The 22077-nt window shown below is 36.0% G+C and overlaps 1 protein-coding gene and 1 long non-coding RNA gene across 3 annotated transcripts in view; one reads left to right on the top strand and one right to left on the bottom strand.

Annotated features, from left to right (window-relative positions):
* Positions 1 to 22077, bottom strand: part of LOC142159092 (uncharacterized) — a 304132-nt gene that overhangs the window by 203233 nt on the left and 78822 nt on the right. For both annotated transcript variants that reach the window (XM_075213684.1, XM_075213685.1), the window contains exons 12-14: positions 16987 to 17233; positions 9842 to 10031; positions 5793 to 5946 (exon numbers count right to left, since the gene is read on the bottom strand). In XM_075213684.1, coding sequence (XP_075069785.1) covers positions 5793 to 5946; positions 9842 to 10031; positions 16987 to 17233 — 591 coding nt within the window. The remainder of the gene's footprint in view (positions 1 to 5792; positions 5947 to 9841; positions 10032 to 16986; positions 17234 to 22077) is intronic.
* Positions 9481 to 22077, top strand: part of LOC142159093 (uncharacterized) — a 43607-nt gene continuing 31010 nt past the window's right edge. Inside the window, exons 1-2 of the long non-coding RNA XR_012692904.1 lie at positions 9481 to 9628; positions 14997 to 15129. This is a non-coding gene — a long non-coding RNA (uncharacterized LOC142159093). The remainder of the gene's footprint in view (positions 9629 to 14996; positions 15130 to 22077) is intronic.

The raw sequence follows: 22077 nt of genomic DNA, 5'->3' as shown, positions 1-22077 counted from the left end.
AAAAAATCAGGAGCCGCCGCAAGTGCCAACAGCCAGTGCATGTTGGCACTTGTGGTTCTCCAAGTGCCAACATGCCCTGGCTGCCGTGGGTATGCTGGTGCTTGTAGTTTTACAAGCAGCAGCATGCCCATACTATTTTTGGCAACCTGGCTGGCTGGCACTTGTAGTTCCACAAAACAAAATGGTGTCCGTTTGTTATTTTAACTCTTTATCGCCGTATTACCCTACTACCCACAGCCATGGGGTAGTAAAAAGAGCCCTAGTGCTATCAGCACTGAGCTGGGGGTCTCTAGGGGGGGGGGGCCCACTCGTTTATTTTGGCGGACCCCACTTCCTTGGGAATCCAGCCCAGGGCTGAACAGTCTAGGGTTGGTTAGCCATTATGGTAGGGGGACCCCTGCTGCGTGTCCCCCTGTTATAGTGCCGCCAACCCTGGATGGTGAAAATCGGGGGGACCCCATGCAAAATTTTTCCCCGATTTTCACGGGACCAGCACTAGTCAGGCAGCACTAGGGTTAAGCTGGAATAGAGGGGGGATCCCACGCTTTTTTAAAAAAAAAATAATTCTTCTATTCTTTACCATTTTAACACTGCCAGGGCAGTGTAACAGTGATGTGCTTGTACAACACGCTGCTATCAAGCAGCGTGTTGTATCTGGCGTGTTTACAAGCAAACTCTCCTGAGTTTGCTAACTCGCAGCTTCATACATTTGAGAGCTGTATAGCTGCAGTGCCAAACAGTCGGGAGTTTGATCTCTGGCGATTTTGCAAATAGCGATTTTGACATAAGCACAACTCTGGCGATTTTGCATGAAATCTCAGCTTCATACATCTGAGTTTCAACTCTCTCTCTCTCTCTCTCTCGAAAATCGCTGGATTTGCAAAATCGCACTTTGATACATTTACCCCTAGGTATGTCAAGTGTTTTGGTTCCTTTTAAAAAAAATCAAATAAAGCACCAAATGAAATGTGTTAAAAGAAAACAAGAATAATTTGCCAGACTCAGAAAGAAAATATAGGAGGGGTTGCATGAAGGAGTTTTTGTGGCACAGTCAGGACTATTTCTAACCAAATTGTTTGAAATGCACCCTCCAAAACCTACTTCATACCCACACACAACTACTGCAGTAGAGGAATTATTTTTTTTACAGGATATTACACTATACAAAATAGAGGGCTTGTCTGTGCTAAAGGCTTCTAGGCAAACCAGACAAAAGAAGTGGGAAACCAGATAATAAAATTAAATAGTATTCATTTTTATAGAAGTAATATCTGATGAATAATTACAATCAATTGTATCAGCTGTCACTTGAGGTGAGACTTGGATTGATCTTTCTAGAGCCCCTTTGTCAGTGTTACCATTTACTGTCACTAGGGATTGAACTAGACCCTCTGGATACTATTATCAGACTGTGGCTGCTTTTCCTGGAGTCCACTCAAAGAGAAGATGTCATAGCTTGGTATCAAGTGACAGCACAAGAATATAGTAACAAATTATTCCACTGCCATGGTGTATTGTTTTGCTCACTTTATTAGGGAGGATGGTTCAGCTCTCAACCTGTACCAGTGACAAAGATCCCATACAACAGCTACATTGACTCAACCCTAAAAACCCCCAACCCCACTAGTACTCATCAAATGTAAAAGTGCACACACATATTTCCAGAGCCGGGTTAACAATAGGGCTAAAGGGGTTACAGCCCAGGGGCCTCGGCCAGCTGGGGGGCCCGCCGGCATTCATCGGGTCGGGGGCGGGCTCCGACTGTCATCTGTTCAAGGAGAATGGCAGGCAGCTAACAGCAAATGTTATGCTGTTAGCTGCCTGATGTCAGTATAGTACTTATGCGGCGTGCAGTAATTTCCTTACTGAGGATATCTCGTGAGAGTGAGACATAGTCTCACTCTCACGAGATCTCCTCAGTAAGGAGATTACAGTGTTCCGCGGAAAGCACTACAGGGAGTGGGGGGAGGGTCATGGATGGGGGGGGGGGGGGGTTATGGGGGGGGCTCTCAATACCCTTAGCCCGGGGGCCTCCCTTCCCTCAATCCAGCCCTGCATATACCTAGTCAACAGTTATTACTCCAGTGATGTTAGTGTGGGGAGTGTCATGACGTCATGATTTGTGATTTCCCTCATTTTCACATGACTGTAGTGTCTCCAGATTCTGAAAATGAATAGGGTTCCTAGTAGATATGCCTGAAAACTTTGAATCGGACTGAATTTCCCAGATTCACTTTACCATTAGTGTTTAAAAGAGAAAAAAAAGCCAAACTTTAAAATACTATTTAAATCAATAAAAAGGTATCTTAACATATTTGTTTTTAAATCTAACTGCGAAGACTACTGGGTTCGAACATCGTCGTTTGCAATAATAAAATGCCCTACTAATAAAATTTAACTAGAATTATAGAACCAATTCAGAACAGATTAAATTCAAAATTCAAAAACCGATTTGAGAATTGAAATGCGGGCGGTTGGAGCCTCTCTAGTTCCTAGAATGTTATATCTTTCTAGGTGGCATCCATATGAATAGCACACAAATGTGGGGTGACACACCCGAACAGTGGTCAGTGTTGCTGCCTCACTGAGCTGGAACCATAGCATTGATTCAAACAAGGGCATCATCTGAGTGGTATTTGTATATTCTCCCTGTGGGTTTCCTCCGAGTATTACAATTTCCTCCCACAGGCCAAAAACATATCGGTAGGTTTACTGGCTGCGGACAAAAAAGCATCCTAGTGTGTGAGGGAATTTAGACTGTAAGCTCCAATGAGACAGGGACCTATGTCAACGATTCAGTATTCTCTGTACTGTGCTGCATAATATGGTGGTCCTATATAAACAATAAGATATAAATTGTGCAGCCAGAACCCATTTGAACAGCATCATAATGGTGCATTCCCAGGTGGCTAAGAAATTCACAACTATCTCTGGTGGCGAATACTGTATATAAAACAGGCTACTTTGTAGTAGGCAAAGCAATGTGTATAGTAGTATATAGCATGTATACATTATATACAAAATATATAAGTATAGACTATTATACAAAGGAGAGACAAGTCTAGTAACTAGTATACAAAACAGACCCATTTATGATGGCTAGTACACAAATAGCTCTTTCTGTTGGTCAGATTACAATACAGAACTCCATTCTGGTAGCTAGTATACAAAACAGACCCACTTATGATGGCTGGTATACAAATAGCTCTTTCTGTTGGTCAGATTACAATACAGAACTCCATTCTGGTAGCTAGTATACAAAACAGACCCACTTATGATGGCTGGTATACAAATAGCTCTTTCTGTTGGTCAGATTACAATACAGAACTCCATTCTGGTAGCTAGTATACAAAGCGGAGCCATAAATGACAAGAAATATACAAAGCTGCTGAATATCTGGTGCCAATTATAATATGGTGTGCCATATGTGGCGTCAACTTCATAATGCAAATCCATATTCTCTGCTTAGCATACCGTGCTGGGCCATATCTGATCCCATGCATACAAAGTTAAGTCATATCTAGTGCCAAGATTAACATGCTGAGCTATATCTTGTGAACAATATTAAATGCTGCACTATATGTATTGTGCCTTACAACCCCTGTAAAGAACACAATGCTTTATTAGCAACGTTTCAGCAGCTATTTAATGAAAAATTATTAAGCAAAACAACTTTATATTACATTGCATTTAAACAATCATAAAGTTGTTTTGCACAGACACTAAAAGGTATAACGCTATTAATTATGTGTTATACTGACACGAGATATACTATATGTTCCTATCATAAATTTCAACATATGCATATTTACATTATTACATACAAAATGGCATCGAAACGTATTGTACGCTGCTTTGTAAACAGATTTGCATAAGTAACTCTAAGAGTTGCCAACAGCAAAATCTAGGTATGCCTATGTTTTGGTTCCTCTTAGATAATCCAATAAAACATCCAATGAATTGTGTGAGAAGAAAACATGAATCATTTGCCAGAGGCAGGAAGGAAACAATAGGAGGGTTTGCTTGGAGGAGTTAATATTTCTCTTTTTGTGACGTAGTGAAGAGACATCACCACTCTTATCCTCCCTTGTAAGCCTTTAATGTTCTGAATGATTCCTTGTTACATCTTACTTAGTATCGATCTAACAGGCATCCTTACCTATCCTTTACCCAGTGTGGTCACTGAACAGTAGAAAGGTTCAATAGGAAGATCAGCTCCTCATCCACTTTTTCTTGAAAGCAATTTGTATTATGGATTTATTTTAATAGTGTACAGTGGCAGTTGCTGTTTTTACTATTAAAAAACGGTTTGATTATCTGACCTTGCCTACTTTATCTTTTTAGGTTCTGTGCACAGGCTTTAAAACGAATCAATAGACGGGAATTCCTACACAGCATTATGTTGAAATCAATCTCAATTCAGACTTATTTATACTTTCCTTGCATGGTACAATCTCTTTTCTCTCCTAATTGTTTCTGCATTTTTTTTAATAAAGCATTTCTAGTTACAGAATAATGCATGCAGTTTTGCTAGTTTAATCATTTCAGAATTTCTCTCTGTAATGGCAAAATTAACTTAAATCCTCCTGCAAAGTTGTTCTCGATTTGTATTCCAGGGGAATACAAACTGGTACTGGGTAATGACCTTTTTTGTTCAATCACTATATAGCGCAATAAATATTCATCACTACTGCTCTGAGTCTTCCTATTATTACTTCTCCTTGAGCCTCTGAATGCACAGTGTTAAAAATAGGATGCAGGTTTACTACAAAATTGAAATAAATAGGGAAATAAAATGTAGCATTTAAAAGAAAAGAATCAATGTAAAATAAAAATAAACAAAATAACAAAACTCATCATCATATCCAATCTTAACTCTATATGAGTAATTTTGGAATTTTTCTGTGTGATCTGTTTAAAGATCAACCTATTAATCTATGCTGAATTGTAAAATTAACTTATTTTTTTCCAGTAAATGTTATAAACAATGAACAGTGGATTCAGCAGACCTGCTTGAGCTCTGCATTTTTCACGGGCTTGTATGTATAACAAACAACCCACCACAAAACCTGCAGTGGTTAAAATATATTCAAATCCATCACAAAACACTAGAATTTATAAAACACAAATAAAACATTCCTAATAATCACTAATCATGCACGTGGAACGTTAAGGCCTGGTACTTGTAGGAGGTTTATGTAAATGCATCTTTAACGGACCTAAGAACACATTTTAGATACCGATAGGCCTAAAATAGAGGAAGTCCAGGGTTCATTGAACGTTTGATACAAAAACACTGACTATGCATTCTTTATAGAGGTCTATTGATCTCTCTTTCTAGGTGAATTTAAGTTCCATTGGCCAGACAAAGGGCACCGTCCCAAGCAGCCAAAATACTACCGTACAAGCCTTAAAAGAGCAATTTTTGGAGACTGGCTACTGACCTGTATAAAAATCACTTCTAAAATACATTGATCGCAGACTATATATTGCACTTATAAAAGATTTATAATGTTTATAGTGGACATAAAAGATATACTTATTTTTAATGCTGTTCTAGTGTGATGTTATTAAAACAAAGTCAATAGTTTAGTACAAGCAGACATTTTCACTTACCATACAAAAACAGAGCATGTTTCATATATACCTGTAAATCATCTTATTACCAAAATTAACATTAATTGAGTATAAGAAGAGTGGGATTAGACTGGAAATCCATCTAGTACACGCACTGGAAGCAAATGTTACAGACAGTAGTGACTTCATACTGTAAAACGTCACATGTACACTACCTGCTGCTGTAGATTGAGGGCATCCTCACGGACAGAGACCAGCTCTATTTCATGCTTATGATTGGTCTGTTGAAGCTTAAGGGTTTCTTGAACGGACAATTGGTGCTGTGCCTTTAATGTTGTTAATTCAGCCTTCAAATTTTCAAGCATTTCTCTAGGGTAAGGAAGAAAAGTGGAAACAAGACTGTTTAATTAAAATTTAGTGGAAGAGAGAGTGTCTCCATTCCTGTCATGCAGGTCTAGAGGTATCACCAAAATTGTGTTTAATTAACTTTATAGCAAGGAACTAAAAATAGGTTCTATTTATGAAAAAAAACCACATTTATTTAACATCGTCTGTAGCATTGGTATGTGTAGTATAAAGAACATATTTTATTCTTTATTTATTTATTTATACTGTGGTATAGCAGAGGCTGTAAACATTTGGAGAAGATTTCCTAATAATTCCATCACACATCAGCAATACATAATAGACCTTCCCAGTCCTAAGCTCACAAACAGGTCATGAATATATATTGTCTATACATGCAATTCTGAATCGCACATAAGGACTAATGTTTTTCAAAAGAGAATGTTGCCGGAAGAAAAGAAAGATTAGTTTATATATGCTATAAATCACTTCTGCAATCTCTTCTTTAAAATAAAGCATGTGAGCATGTCGCTGGTGGTAAGTCTTTCCCAATTTTAAAGAATACACAATGAACAGGTTTTCCACTTAATTTTTTTGTTACTGTTGTAAAAACTAAAACAAAATTGAATTTACCTCCCTATGAAAAACATAAGTGTAATTCCTTTTTCATTAGCATAAACCTATGCAAGATATTTACATATGACATGTCAGCAACCACAAATATGACATAATGTTTACCGCTAATAAATAATTGTAACTGCCAATGCTGTCATTAGAGACCTGGAATTCTAGATTACCATCTTAAAGTAAAAGTATGCCATAAAGTCTATAGTAACAATAACCCATTAATTGATGTTTATATACTCTGGCAGTCCATATACAATGTTATATAATTTCCTGCTATTCGAAAGCCAGAGAAGACCTTTTTATCAAAATAAGCATAATTTTAATTTAATCAATATATACAAGAGCCCGTTTGAGAATTGATTGAAAATGAAGGTGTTTTTTTTTAAAAAAAAATATATATATAATAAAATATATCAATCTATTATTTCTTAACAATTGTGATTATTTATATCTTCTTCTTGAAACTTACCATATCAATTGGATTTTATCCATAGGTTTACTGGTTTCAAGTGCATCTTGAGCACATAAAGCAACTCTGGACACAAAGTGCCCATAAAAGTACTCGGATTATATAAGGCTACTTCAGGCAAACTTAATCCCGTTAAACATGAACTCAAAAGGAAAGGCTTACTTATTATAAAATGTAATGTCACAGAAAAGAGAAGTTAAAATAAGTTAACCACCTGCTTGTTTAGATAAAAAAAAAGCAGCATTATAACAAAATAAATATATAGTTATTTATTTAAAAGAGAAATAGATGCAGGATAGATAGATAGATAGATAGATAGATAGATAGATAGATAGATAGATAGATAGATAGATAGATAGATAGATAGATTTTAATAAAATGTATACAATTATGTGCAGTGCCACATTTTCCTATTGCATCTCACAAACAGCATATTCACAAAATGAAATCAATATTCAAACTTGAAATCTGGTCAAAAGTGTTACCTTTAAGTAGTGATATGATTAGACAGAAAAATCATATTTTCATAATGTTTCAGTTCAGAGTTTAAAAAGTCTAAATTATTTTGCAACGGAGCCTTGCAAATATACCTATGAAAAGCAAATCAATAAAATGTCTATTCCTATCTATTCACCAGGGACCTCAGCTGCACAGCCGCACAAAAATCAATGCAACAAATTATTACGATCTCCAGCCACCCACTAGAAGCATTGGACAAGTATTTTACATGAAACAGGTCGGGGCTAGGATTCTTGTTTTTTGCGGTCTATGTGCTGGACTGCTCATTAGGATGGAGCTCAATAAAATAAAAATCACATCCATCTTGCTATTAAAAACAAGACAACTAATTTTTTTTAAACAGTGGTACAATCTCTCGTTTCATCTGGTGTGAATAGCATAGAAAAAGAATACAATAAAAAAATATAAAACATCAATTAATATATTTATTTTATAAACAGCCTTGGGTTTATAACCTATTATTTGCTGAAGTGGGCAGCTAATGATACAAGTCATGTACATTATAGCAGACCAGGAGCCTGAATACATTTTATGATAAATAATGCCATGACTGTTATATTTCACAACACTACATTTTTATAGATATGAAGGTCTTGTGTTAGTATTATAGATTATTCCACAAGTACATAAATGGGAAAAAAAACAGTGTTTTTTTTTTTTTTGCCAATTACTGTACCTAGTGTGTCAAAAAATGCAGTCAACACTTAGCAATTTTTTTGCACTTTACTGTATAAATAATGTCTGACAATTATAATATTGTAGGTCAAATATGATCATTATTTTACCTAAAGCTACATTTCTTTCAGAAACACTTTTTTTTTTCCAAACCAACCGATATTCATTAGTTCCATTTAGCATTTGATAGGAGCATTGCGGTTTTGGATGTACTAACGATAATTTAATGCATACATGCAATGTGCCCTTGATTAAAATATTAATGTTTTCAGGGCTAACGTGAGTCCTCAAACACAGGAATGGGACGTTATCTTTCACTCAGTAGGAGGTGAGCTTCAAATACATTGCAGATACTTTAAGGGGAGGCTGCAGAGCTTAAATTTAAGTGCTTTGTAAAACGCATGAACTAAGTTTTATTCTCTGGACCTAAACTACTTGTTGCACAACAACTCCCAACACATGTTATGACTACAGAAGTCATCACTCCTTACTTTCAATTAAATTAAGTAAATCCAATATCCACGCATTGCTTAATGGGATATCCATCATCTGAGTTTTCAATGCTTGCTGAAGCAATTTAAAACGTATGCTGTACTGGAGTGTGATATCACATTATTATTCAGTTTGAACTTAAAAACTTTAGAACAAGGTGGGAGTGTTGTACAAAAAGGATTTCATTAAGCGACAGTAAGTCATACGATTGGCAAACTATCACGACAGCTATTTTACACTAAAAGGAAACAAAAGTCTAACAGTCCGAATCATACACCCTGTCGATCACAGGATGATTAGGAGTCCCTGTGTTGTTTATTTATAAGTAATAAAATGCACATACATTAGAGAGAACAATAAGACAGTTCTGCAGGCATCTGTAAAACATTTTCATGCAAATTGTACAGATGTGCAGGTTTCTAAATAGCAAACATTCCTTGTATGAACTTTTAATGAACTATTAGATAGATGAAAGTTTGTTTTTAAGTATCCTTTTATGTAATATTTGTGGACGCATAACTCATTTATAAGCAAATAAAGCACCTTTCTTACAATTACATAGAAGATGACAGGAGGCCTATACCTAGTATACTCAGCTCTTATCAAAAGATTCAATTCAATATCCTGGTTAATTTTAGCAGTCTTCCTTAAGTGAAGTAACAGGAAAGAAATGTAATCAGAGCGTTCGGTATAATTTGGTACCATCTTGTTTCAACTCAGCTACTTTGACGAAGAAGGAGACAACAAGAGCCATATGTAACCTTTGTACTCTTCAGTGTTGGAAAATTAAGACTTTCGCCCCCACTGCTCTGCCATAGAGGACTTCTAAAACGAATGCCGACACCTTGTTCTCTACAGCACTCCAACAAATAGAAATGCAATCCCTTCATTCTGGACGCAGGAGTCGAATACTTAAAATAGCAAGTATATAAATTATATAAAGTATATAAATTCAGGCATATCAGAAACATGCATTTTAGTAACACGACACTAAACACAGCAACGCTGCAGCTTATAGCAGGGGACAGAGATACAGAGATCATCACTTTATATATTACAAACAAACATGCTTAGAACTCCGAAGTGAAGGAAGTCAGCGATCTGGCTTTCTTTACAATGTGTTCAGTGGTCACTCACTTGCAATCACTATTTTCTTCCTCTGAAGCTGTGAAACGTTCTTTAAGGATCTTCAGGTCTGTCTGGTATTTTCTGTTGCTCTGTTCTTGGCGAACAGTTTCAGCTATTTGTTCGCTTAGCTGCTCTTGAGTCGCTTTCAAGCTGGATCTCAGTAGAAGAAGTTTTTCTTCTTGACTGGCAAGTTCTTGTGCTAAAGGATACCAAGAAAAAAAAATACATAGTATATTTTAAGAAGGAACATTCTTTGTATGTTTTTACTGCAAGCTTTATTTGTGCTTCAAACGAGCCCTTAAAAAGATCTTTTTGTTGAATTTTAGTGTTTACATTTTAATTTTAAAAAGCATGTATTTCTGTGTCTAATAATGTTTAACCTTTTGTGTGCCATAATTAACCAGTTCTGAATGCCCCTCAAATATTAAAATAATGCTTCAATTTACAGTTGGTTCATCTGGAAAAAAAAAAAAAGAGCAGAGAGGTAATTTTATACTGTAATTACCATTAAAAAAAATTAACTAGGCACTTAAATTTCTTTGATTGTCCCATTAGTTCATTCATTACACCTATTGCTATGGTCTTTGGAAAGCAACACAAGTGATTTCAAGGTCAACCAATAGATGGCGCTCAATTACCAGACCAAGCATGAATGCAGCAGACACTGGCAGGACTTTCTATTTCTTGCAAAAATAAGCAATTTTAAGACAAAGACATTTCCCTTTGTTCTTTGTTGACCGCAGTCCAAAATGATATGTAGAGACAATTTGAATAAAATCCTGGCTGCCCATCAAATACCAATATTGCCTCTACCTTGAAGGAAGGCTTAATGAAAAAATAAATAAACAAAAAATGTGTACATGTACAGTGTGATATATATATATATATATATATATATATATATATACACACATATATTTCCATGCACATCTACATACCTATATACACACACGTCATCTATGCTCATCATGCTACTGTCTGCAGTAGTTTGACAAGACAAAAGCATATATGTATTGCGTATTCTGTCCATTATTCTGCAAGTTAACATTAATTGTAATTGTTAAAAATGTATATACTTTGAGGCATCTTTGAGTCAACATGCAGCAGGAATGTGCTAAAGACTTTGATATTGATCCAAAAAGCCCTGCACTTCTTTCTCTGAACTTGCCCGAAGGCGTGAGACAAGCATCTTAACTCAGTGAATTATCATCATCTGTCTTGCAAAGGTGGATATCATATAGCTGGATATCTCAAACATCTGCTGGTGAACAGAAGCACACTTTATGTATCTTAAAGATTTATCATGTGGCATCATTGATCATGTTTAAAAGGTTAGATATAATATCAATGTAAAAGTGCAGAAAACTTTTCTTATAACCATATAATCACCCTGTACTAAATAGATGTGGTACGTGTATGTGTAGCTAAGAATATGCTTTGCATTCAGGGCCAGTCCTTTTGTAGAATAAAGTAGATGATATACATAAATTGTGTAACAATAAGACAACAAACAACACTACTACAAATGCAAATCTCTGATTCACAAATCTTATAATCTCTTTAGTGTTACACAAGTACACATAGATTGTGTGTGCATAGATTGTGTGTGCTAATGGTAAAGATGAGACATATAGCACAGTGAGTGTGTTCACACCAACATACAACCTCAGTTGGACAATTACGTACTAGGCTGTCACAATTAATCAGCTCAATTAAGTTTAATGATTAAGGAATTAAGTTGTTTATTTCCACAACTAACCCGCATCAATACTGACATTTAATATATTCGCCAACGGTGTGTGCCATTTTTATTTTACTGCTCAATTAATATGTACGTTTACAAATACAGATTGTTTGACATCCTTTACTAGCACAGAATTAAGCACACAATCCTATATCTATTTAAAAGAAAAACTCTACAAATGTACACCTGTACAGGCAAATGACAAAAGAGGCACACACACATTATATATATATATATATATATATATATATATATATATATATATATATATATATACACACATATATAAATATATATATATAAATATATATATACACATATATATATATATATATATATATATATATATATAAATATCATACAACATAAATACACATGCAAACAAGCACAATACACTACAGCAGCTAACATCCAGCATATTATCAGACTTTAGCTGTGCAATGGTTAATAGAGATTGTTACACACACATAATATACATATATATATATATATATATATATATATATATATATATATATATATATATATGTATGTATGTGTGTGTGTGTGTGTGTAAATATATATTTAAAAATATATATATTTATATGTGTAAATATATATATATATATATATATATATATATATATATATAAACGTACAACATAAATACACATGCATACACACACAATACACTACAGCAGCTAACACCGAGCATATTATCAGACTTCAGCTGTGCAGTGGTTAATAGAGATTGTTATTACACACACACATAGTATATATATATATATATATATATATATATATATATATATATATATATATTTATATTTATATGTAAATATATCTATGTATCTATGTATATGTATATATCTGCATCTATCGACAGATAGATATATAGATATAGATAGATATATACACACACACTTATACATGCACACAAGTATATAGTCTATATTTGTAATGTCATTATTAACCACCACACAGCCCCAGTGTTATAATATGCTGGGTGCTAGCTGCAGTACTGCATTGTGTAGCAGGTCCCATAAAACAAGTGAGGGGTTAAGTTCCAAGTACATCTGCATCTCTTTGAGCAAATGAGTGGAACATTTAATAATTTCAACACGTGTTGAAATACGGACGCAATCTAATGAACAACTTCAAGTGAGACTCCTTTCAAAATCTAAGATAAACCCTCCAGGCTGTAAAACAAAATCTCACTAAGGGGGAAAGGGGAGAGGGGGGAGTGCTGCCATTACCCAATAAAGGAAATGTAATCACACAGTAAATCAGCTTTTTTCCCCCCTCTCTCTAAAGCAATGTTTTTGGCTTTGTAAGTGTCAAGTCTTGAATGTTTTAGATGAGGCAACATTGTGTTCCCTTACCAGGTGTGTATCAGCTTATGCAGAAAACATCAAGCTCCAAAAAGCAATCTCTTCTCCTGAGTTTCACAGCAGGAAATTGTATTTTTACATTTTATATATATATATATATATATATATATATATATATATATATATATATATATATATATATATATATATATCTATATCTATATATATCTTTACGCTATAATTTTAACAATTAACAAATAAACCCAATCTCTGAATTCTTTAGATTTAAAAAAAAAAAAAAAATGGTTTGTACAGAAGCCTTTGTAGCTCAATAGAGCTGGATGATATATTTAGGTTAAGGGTTAAAGGGCATCTGGTTCCTTTAAGAAAAATGTGACATCCTTTAAATAATGCTGCGGCTGAATTTATTTACATAACTATATCAATAGTGAATCACACAATACCTATACAGCTAAAGCCAGGTATGCATTTTATTTAAAAAATACAGATACTAATTGTAATATAGTGCACACATCCATGTACGCGCAGGTAGCACCTATTGGAAACAGCAACACATGATATAAGCATTGACCTTTCTATTAAAACTGGTAAATAAAACGTAGAGCACTGCAGTATCTCTTTGTGTGTACAATGCAACATAATGATTTTCCCAAATAAATAATAATTACAATACACAAAAAAATACTTATTACTAAAATACTAATTGTCTTCTATAAAACACAGATGCAGTACACAAAACAAGTTTTATATGGCTGAGCAGCCTTATAACCTATATGTATGGTATATATCTATCTACCTGTATAAAACAACTATACATATTTGCTAGAATCACTGCCATCAAAACTCTTAATACAACAGATCAAGTAAAATATAATAACGACAGCTTAAGCATATTAAGCACATCTCATGTTTTTTTTTTTTTAAACCAGAGAATTTTAGTGTTTTAGAACATAAATAAAAATAAATTGCACAGCATCCAAAAAACAAAACACATTTGTTTTTCTTTGAAAAAATAAATAAATAAGCCTAGCAGTGTCTGCACATAGTGGTTTATATGCTGCAAAGAACGGGTTAAATTAGTTTACGTTTACCTATGCCCTGGACTTGAGCTCTAGTTGATCCCAGGCCAGAGGCACTAGCAGCTGCATGCTTTATTTACAATCCCTTTGGCAGACTTACAACTGCCCCGAGCTATAACATAGTGTACCTAATGTTCAAACTGGCAGGTAATCTCATGTCAAACATACTTCTTTGATTTAAAGTGATCAATAGATTCTTGTAAAGAGGTAATTTCTCTGATGTGTCCACCTTGCTTTTCTGTACAGGTGAATCACACAAAAACCACACTCGTATATTGCGCGGACAATTAACAGAAATGTTCAAATGGATTTTGTAAGACAACAAGAGAAAAAGCCATATATATATATATTTCCGGTGAACGGTGATTTCAGATCAATACCCCGTGTAATACAATTATCTGCAATGATCTGGTTGTATTGAAAAAGAATTTGCAGTAGACCTCTAGGGGTTTTATCTAGAATCAAGTATCTGGCTAGGCTGTGAATAGGGAAGTGGGAAATAAAGGTGCTGACATGGTCTGTCTATAACATTCCCAATGACTTCATTAATATTTGACTACAGAACTCCAAACCTTTGTTGCTCTGTGCTTTTTTTAGGTGTAAATGAAAAATATTTTCTATAGCCAGTTATAGAAGGTTTATTTAGCACCTTAAAAGCTAATAACAAATGGTTTACAGTTTTAAAAAAAAGACACTTATAATACAGAGTTTACTAATAAACTGTGCATTCTTCATCAATTCACTAGTAACTGTAGTGACTTGGTGCCTCATGCCTCGTTCCAAGTACATTTATAGGCAGGAACACACAATGGCTTTGTGGAGGTAAGAGGTACACATCTGGCTTGCTTAAAAAATATTTTTTTTTGTTAATTAGAATTAAAAAAAATTGACATTTTGGCCATTATTTAATCATGCTCTATTCTGATAAAGCAACGTTCTAAACATTTGACTGAAGAGTTTGGAAATGTCAGTGGTTGAATCACCAATGTCATCCTTTATGCACTGTGCAGTGATGAGACGCACACACAGAAGAGAGAGGATTGCAGTCATGTGACAGGCTCCCAGACAGGCTGACAGGAAGGTGTGCGGCAGGATCTCATTCTGGGATTTCACTTCACAGCAGATCCAATCAAGTAGGAAAAGGTATGACAGGCAGTGAAAGTCATTTACCTTGAATTAACACTGCTCATGAGTATAGAGAAACATGTAGTTCCATGGCAGATAAACATACGCTTGATGCATCTATCTTATATAGAAATGTATTCCATCTACAGGGGTTTTTTTTGGTTGGCTTTTTCTCATACGGAACTGTTTGAATTAAATCAGATTTTTAAACAATCAAACAGATTTCAGTGATGTCTTTAATATTAGAACATCTGTATGGCCGACGCTTGTAGGTTGATCTCAGAAATCAGAAACATTATCAAGCACCTAATTCTGTAGACTTGTGTAAAATAGTAATAATGTTGTTGTATGCAGATATAGTTCACGCAGCGACTGGTGCAAAACTACAGCTGAAAGGGATTGTGTTTGGGGTAAATAACACAAAATATGTTTAACCCAACAGAATCAAAAAGTATTACTTCCTTTAGACTAACTTGCACTAGACTCACTATTATTATATATTATTCTTACGATACCTTCTGTGTAAAGTCCACTATGCAGCACTGTACATTAAGGTGAGTGAGTTCCACAGATTGGCCAAACAATCTTAAATGACAAAATATTTAATAATACGGAGGTCTGGTTAGTTCAAATAGGATGTAGCATATTCATATTTGCAACTTTGTATTAAACAGTGATTTTTTTCCCGAATGGTGCAAAGTGTTATTTTATATAAGATGAATTAGAGATTAGGGGAAAAAAAACAGCGACTTTGGACACTTTATTAACAAGGTGAAATCCAGTCTGTTTACTAGAGAATGTTCAGGTCCCGGCGATGAGTAGGGAGATCTAGACAGACTTAAATCGCTATTTATTCTTACGCTTACACAGATTAAGCTGTTACTACATTTCAGGTGGTTGCATTATTGATATTGTTGCTATGGTAATGTATATAATATTTTAATTTTAACAGGTGTTAATTATGCTTGTTATGTCATGTAAACCTGTCTCTGGTGGCCTGCACTTTATTTATCTCTTGATAAAGGACTGCTGCTAATGAAATACAACTTCTATCATCCTCGACCAGCCATGCTCATATATAGTGGGAATTACAGTTGAGCGACAGCCAGAGCATTAAATCCTGCTCACTCCCACTTTCTGATAAAACAAAGAAAGATCATTCTCCAAGGAACTTGCATTTTTTATTTCTCTTTGAAAGCAAAATACTATTATTTATTTATTTATTTTCTTCAATTGTTTCAGTCACTTCTGGCAAATAGGAAGATAATGATGATAAACACTTATGAACGCAGCATAAAATAAATAAAATAAATTCTATGAATCACTCTGTAATGAGATCTCGGTATTTAACATTTGTCTAGTGATCTCTCACGCCTTAAACCACAAATCCCAGCGAAAAAAATAATAACATGCTGTCCCGTGTGTAAACGGCCTCACAATTGAATCACGCACTAGAATGAATTAAAGATGGGTAACATGTTGATAGCAAGAGAGAAAATTACTTATTTCATGGTTTTCTACTTAAAACAAATTTGAAATGTCATTTTGTTTGTTGGCCTGGGCTGTACTTGCAAACTCGAAATCCGAGAAAGAAATCATTGTTACGCTTTGCCAAGTTTTAACCAAATTTATTATCTCCGAGAGACACTGGAGATCGCAGGACACATAGATAAGCTAATGTACAAAAGGAAAATAAGACAAAAAAAAATGAGGGGGCATTTTAGGTCGACAACTATAAAACTGAACTTGGGATATGAATTATGTATGTGAAAGAAATCTGAATTGAACATATGAATATTCCAATTTTGCATAAAAGGTGTATGCGTTATTGGATTAGACTGAGCCAACAGTTACTATACTCTATAGTGATGTTACCTGTTTCCCTATGCAGCTTGTGTACGTCTTGTAGCTGTACACCCAGGTCCTTCATCTCTGCTCTAAGTACACTGTTTTCTTTCTCTTTTTGATTCATTTTTTTCTGAGCATCCTGGATTCTCGCTTCCAATTTCTTGACCATGCTGTCAAGGTGTTCTGCCCCTGTCGCCTTCTCTTTGATACCTTCTCTTGCCTGCAGGAGATTGGCTTCCGATTTTCGAAGAAGGTCATCTCTTTTGCTTATTGCCTGTAGAGATGAAAAGTATAAAAAAAATGCATCTGCCACTATTGACAATAAAATGTCTACATATACAAACAGCTGTATGTGTATGTAGAGGATAAAACAAAAACACACCTAAAAAAGGAAAGGAAAGCCCTTCATATAATTATCCTTTATGTGCAGATAGGCAACATATTCAGCAGCACTGTGTAATCAGAAAATGTTTATTCGTTCAGTCCTGTCCTAGTTTACAATCTATTTCCCCTATAACACACACACACTAGGGTCACATTTATTGAAGACATTTACAGACAGGTATGGTTTTGGACCACGGGAGAAACCCCACATGAACACAGGGAAAGCAAATACACTCCACACAGATCACTGGCGGAACCCAGAGCAGGACGATCGGAGTAATTGCGCTCCCCTAGTGGCAATCCTCATCCCACTAATTTGTGGTGGAGAGGTTCGATCTTAGGGGGGGAAGGAGGCGGAGCCAACCGGGACCAACTACAGTGAAGGACGGGCGTGGTTACGCAAAATTTAATAACTTCCCCCCCTAAAAAAAGTCTAGGTCTGCCCCTGACACAGATAGCACCCTGGTTGTAATTAAAACTCAAAGCCTCAACACTGTGAAGTGACTAAATTAATGTGCATGTTGTGTCTGCTGTGGCCAAGTTATCCTACTACTTTTACCTACTTTACTGCATAGAATATATAAATATAAAAAAACTTGTATGTATAATATATTTTTCATGTGTTAAAGAGTTTCAGTGTACCTGAAAGCTTTAAAACTGAGAATCATATTCACATTACGCACAGTATTTTGCATGTCCCTAATCACAATTCAGAAGATTAAAATCTTCGTCATCTGTTTATTTCGGATAATGCTGGTTATAAAGAAGCTAGGAATATGTCATTACCTTATACTTTCTGTAGGCTTTTGCTGGACATAAGTCATAATTTGACTTCTCTGTTTGCAACAAATAAAAAATACATTAATTTCTGTCTTATTAACTAAATGCTCTCTTGTGGCAAAAGATCCTGCACACTGGGAGTGAGGATTGAGCAATATACATATTGATTTATACCAAGTCGCTGCATCTGCATATAGGGCCGTTTGTACACTGTGGAGGGTGCATAGAGCTATTTTACATTTTTACACCATGCATAGTGCAAAAGGCCTATGTGAAAAAAAAAAAAAGGTTTTAACACAAACGTGCCGGGACCTCTCTGAAGAATGAATGAGTATGAGATCCTAAATGCTATTATCTAGGGGTTCAGAAACTAGCCATGCAGGTTATGTGCGTGAAAAGAAAATGAAGTGTCTCATAAGACAGTAAGGGGGTAAACCTGGCAAACACAGCCTGAATTTAAACCCTAGACTTTATCTTTTTATGAATTTCAGACTTGGCTCACCTTTATCCTCACTATCTAGGATGAATTATGGAAGTTATGACCTTTGGAAATGTATAATTCAATCCCAGCTACTAAGACGACTATAGACGCTTAGTATAAACTCATCCGGTGATTGAGATGCCATGGTGTTCTACTAAGCATCAGAAACCAGAGAATTGCTATGTTTCTTATCTATTTCTCTCCCCAACATAACAGACACAGGGGTCCATTTATTAAAGTAGTGTGGTGTCGAGCAAATCGTAACGATGCATAATGAAACCTCGCTGTTATTTACTATTGCGGACTACCCACGTTATACGCTTTATGTCGTCACCGGCAGCCTATCCCTGCTGGTGAATGCCAATTCTGAGCCGCGAATGTGGGCCCCCTGAAGACAGGTTAAGATAACGCCAACCTAATCTGGCGTTAGTTTGCAGTGAAAAGCAATTCTTTTCGCTGCTTAGTTAATTTACGAATATCACAGTCCCCATAGAGTTCTATAGGGACTGCGGTAACTCTCAAAAATAGCCTTAATGCCAGAGAAATCTCAGATTTCTCCCGCATTAACCCCTTCATAAATTGTGCAATGGCCTTTTTCAGGAGAAAACAGCGTTTTTTTTTATGGCTGATCACACGGTCATAAAAAGTCCCCAATGTAGCCTAACTCCACCATGCATCTACCACTAGCACAGTGGCGCCAGCTGGCTGTGTCAATTTTAAGTTAAAGGGCACTTTTAAAGAGTCGTTTCAAAGAATGAGCCAATATCTGCAGTTCACAAGGAATAAGTGACATCACTGAGATGTGCACTTTGCCCACAACGGCTGTCCCCCCCCCGACCCAAAAAAAAAAACACCCCCCGCGAGAGATGCAGCTCCGTTTCTTCAGCCCTGCCCTATACAGCAGCCGCGGCGCTGTCTAAGAAGCATCCACGGCGGTGCTGTATACACTACAGCACCGCCGCGGACTCTTCTTTGACAGCGCCGCGGCTGCTGTATAGGACAGTGCAGCTATAGCGGCCACTTAGTTAGCGCAGGGGAGGGGTTTCTGGAGACTCAGAAACCCCCCCTGCGTGCGCCACTGGGCATATACAAAAGACAGATACACTTAAATTAATTTAAAGGTATAACACAGTCTTTTCCCCAAGCTTTCAAAAAATAATATATATCTACGCTGTTATGTAAACGTTTGTCAATTTAATTTCCACACACTATGCAGTGCAATACTTTGCAACAAGCCCAGAACATACAGGTGCCTCAGAATAGCATAAACATCAGAGATATAAATCCAGGGGAACTAAGCGATTACAGTTGGCGAGTATGACTAATTATACAAATACATTTCTATCCACTTGCCATGCTGAAGACTGAACAAGTAAAATTTCATTTTGGGAATCACTCAAAATGTTTTCTTTTTAATTCTTTTCTCCAGGCTGTAATTAGTGTAATCTGGTTTGCTTTATTGTAATATTTCATTGGCGTAGGTTTCAAATCAATTAATATTTTGTACTCATCATGACTGACTGGTATTTATTGGCTTGTTGCCACACCTTGATTCTCTATCACATTCAATCATGGCTCTTTTAATCTGAATATTTAGTACTCTTTCATGTCTTAATTACAGCAAATTGCACACAGTTGGCACCATTTCTTGAAATTAATCCCAGAGTACTTTGTTTCTGTCAAGCAGTCAAAGCCCTGGAGAATAATAGTAAATGTTATTGCAGATCTAAATTTAAACGACTGTCTATGTATTTAACGCAAGCATTTAATTATTCGTGAAATTCAAGGTATTTTTTTTCGGTTCAAATGTTAACTATCCTTCATTGGAGATGTTAAATGGCTGTAGACAACAAATAAAATTAATACAATGAATACACCTTTTGTTCTTACGCTCAGGGTCTCCTATTATTTTATTGTTATTTTTGTTATGGGTGACAGCTGCAGAGCACTGTGATTGGACTAAATGGATACAATAAAAATCAAATAAGTAGTTGTTCTCATCTGTGTTAATGTCTATTCCTAGAGCACATTCAAAGTATAGGGAATTCGAACAAATATTAGCTAAAAGATGGAGATGAGGGATGAAATAGGGCAAACAGCTTCACTTGTAACACTATACAGCACCAAGTGCACAATAGTATAGACACACTATACTGTACACCATGAAAACCCACGCAGAGTCTGTACAGACTAGTGTAAGGCTACATACCTAGTAGTGGCTTTTATGTGTTTTGAGTGCATGGGAAAAAGCATGTAAGTGGATGTCACACTAAAATCGATTGATTTAAGGTAGTCCAAAACATTTCTTTTTTGTGTGTGTTTGCGCATTTCAACGAATTTAGAAACTGTACAATGATTTCTAAAACACATATCAAACACCCATTGGGTGAAAACATCCATTGGGCCAGACATTAACCATCAGGCGCGGGCTGTCCGCATCGCATGCCATGTGATGCGGCTGCCTGTGCGGTGACGCGGCCGCATCCCGTGTCATGGGATGCGGCCGCCGGTAAAAATCGGCTGAAATTGTCTCCGGGGGGCCCGAACAGCAGTGAGAATGAGCGGGACCAATGCCCCCCTGCCCAGCCAAAATGACGCGATTACTCCCATCCTGCCCACTCATGCAGGAGAATGGCCTGCTCTCCCAGGAGTCCAGGAGACCTACCCACAATTCGGGAGTCTCCCGGACATTCTGAGAGAGTGGGCAGGTATGTCATTAAGCAGTGCTACATACTTTTTTATACATATTTTTTAAATAGAATGTTCTGCTTTTAATCTTGTGTATCTATTTATTTTTCAAGATAATCAATTTATAGAGCAAGCATCACAAGTGTGAATCTAGCGTGCTTGTGAAGGGTCTGACTTGAAATTGTGCATTTCAAACAATGAGGACAATTTAGTTGCAACTTTCTGGTTGTATGCTGTCAATAAAATAACTATACCATGTACAGGAAACTATCATGCTATATACCTGGTGGAGGGTTGATAGAGCAGCGAGAGATATTTTCTTTTGTTCTCAAATTTTCTATATACTTTATACATGGACAATAAGGGTCATTTATAAAAAAAAAAAGTGCAAAAAGCTCTTTGATGCCATCATTTGTGTATATTTTGCACCTGTTTCTTTTTGGTTAAGCACATGCATTGGCAAACCAAGATGGCGGGATCTGCAGGTGTGCAAACATTTGCACTGTCCAGTGGGAGGAGCTTAGCAGATTGACGTGGTTCCTTGCCAAGTACAGATATCTATGTATAAGTGAACCTACTTTTACACTAATATGGAAAATAAAGTGGTGGGGAGACTACATTTACAGAGGAATTTCATGCTTTTCCCACAAAATAACCTGATTTTTCTGGGATCCCTGTGGTGTTGGAGAGCAGATGTCGACAAGTACTATTAACGGAGCTCATTTTGTCCCTTCTGTGGAAAAACACATCGCTAGGCACACTTTGGGAAATTTAACACAAACTTT

This window comes from Mixophyes fleayi, chromosome 5 (assembly GCF_038048845.1).
Source record: "Mixophyes fleayi isolate aMixFle1 chromosome 5, aMixFle1.hap1, whole genome shotgun sequence".
Lineage (NCBI taxonomy): Eukaryota > Metazoa > Chordata > Amphibia > Anura > Limnodynastidae > Mixophyes > Mixophyes fleayi.
Note: the sequence above shows the minus strand (reverse complement) of the source record. Positions and strands in the feature narration are given on the sequence as shown.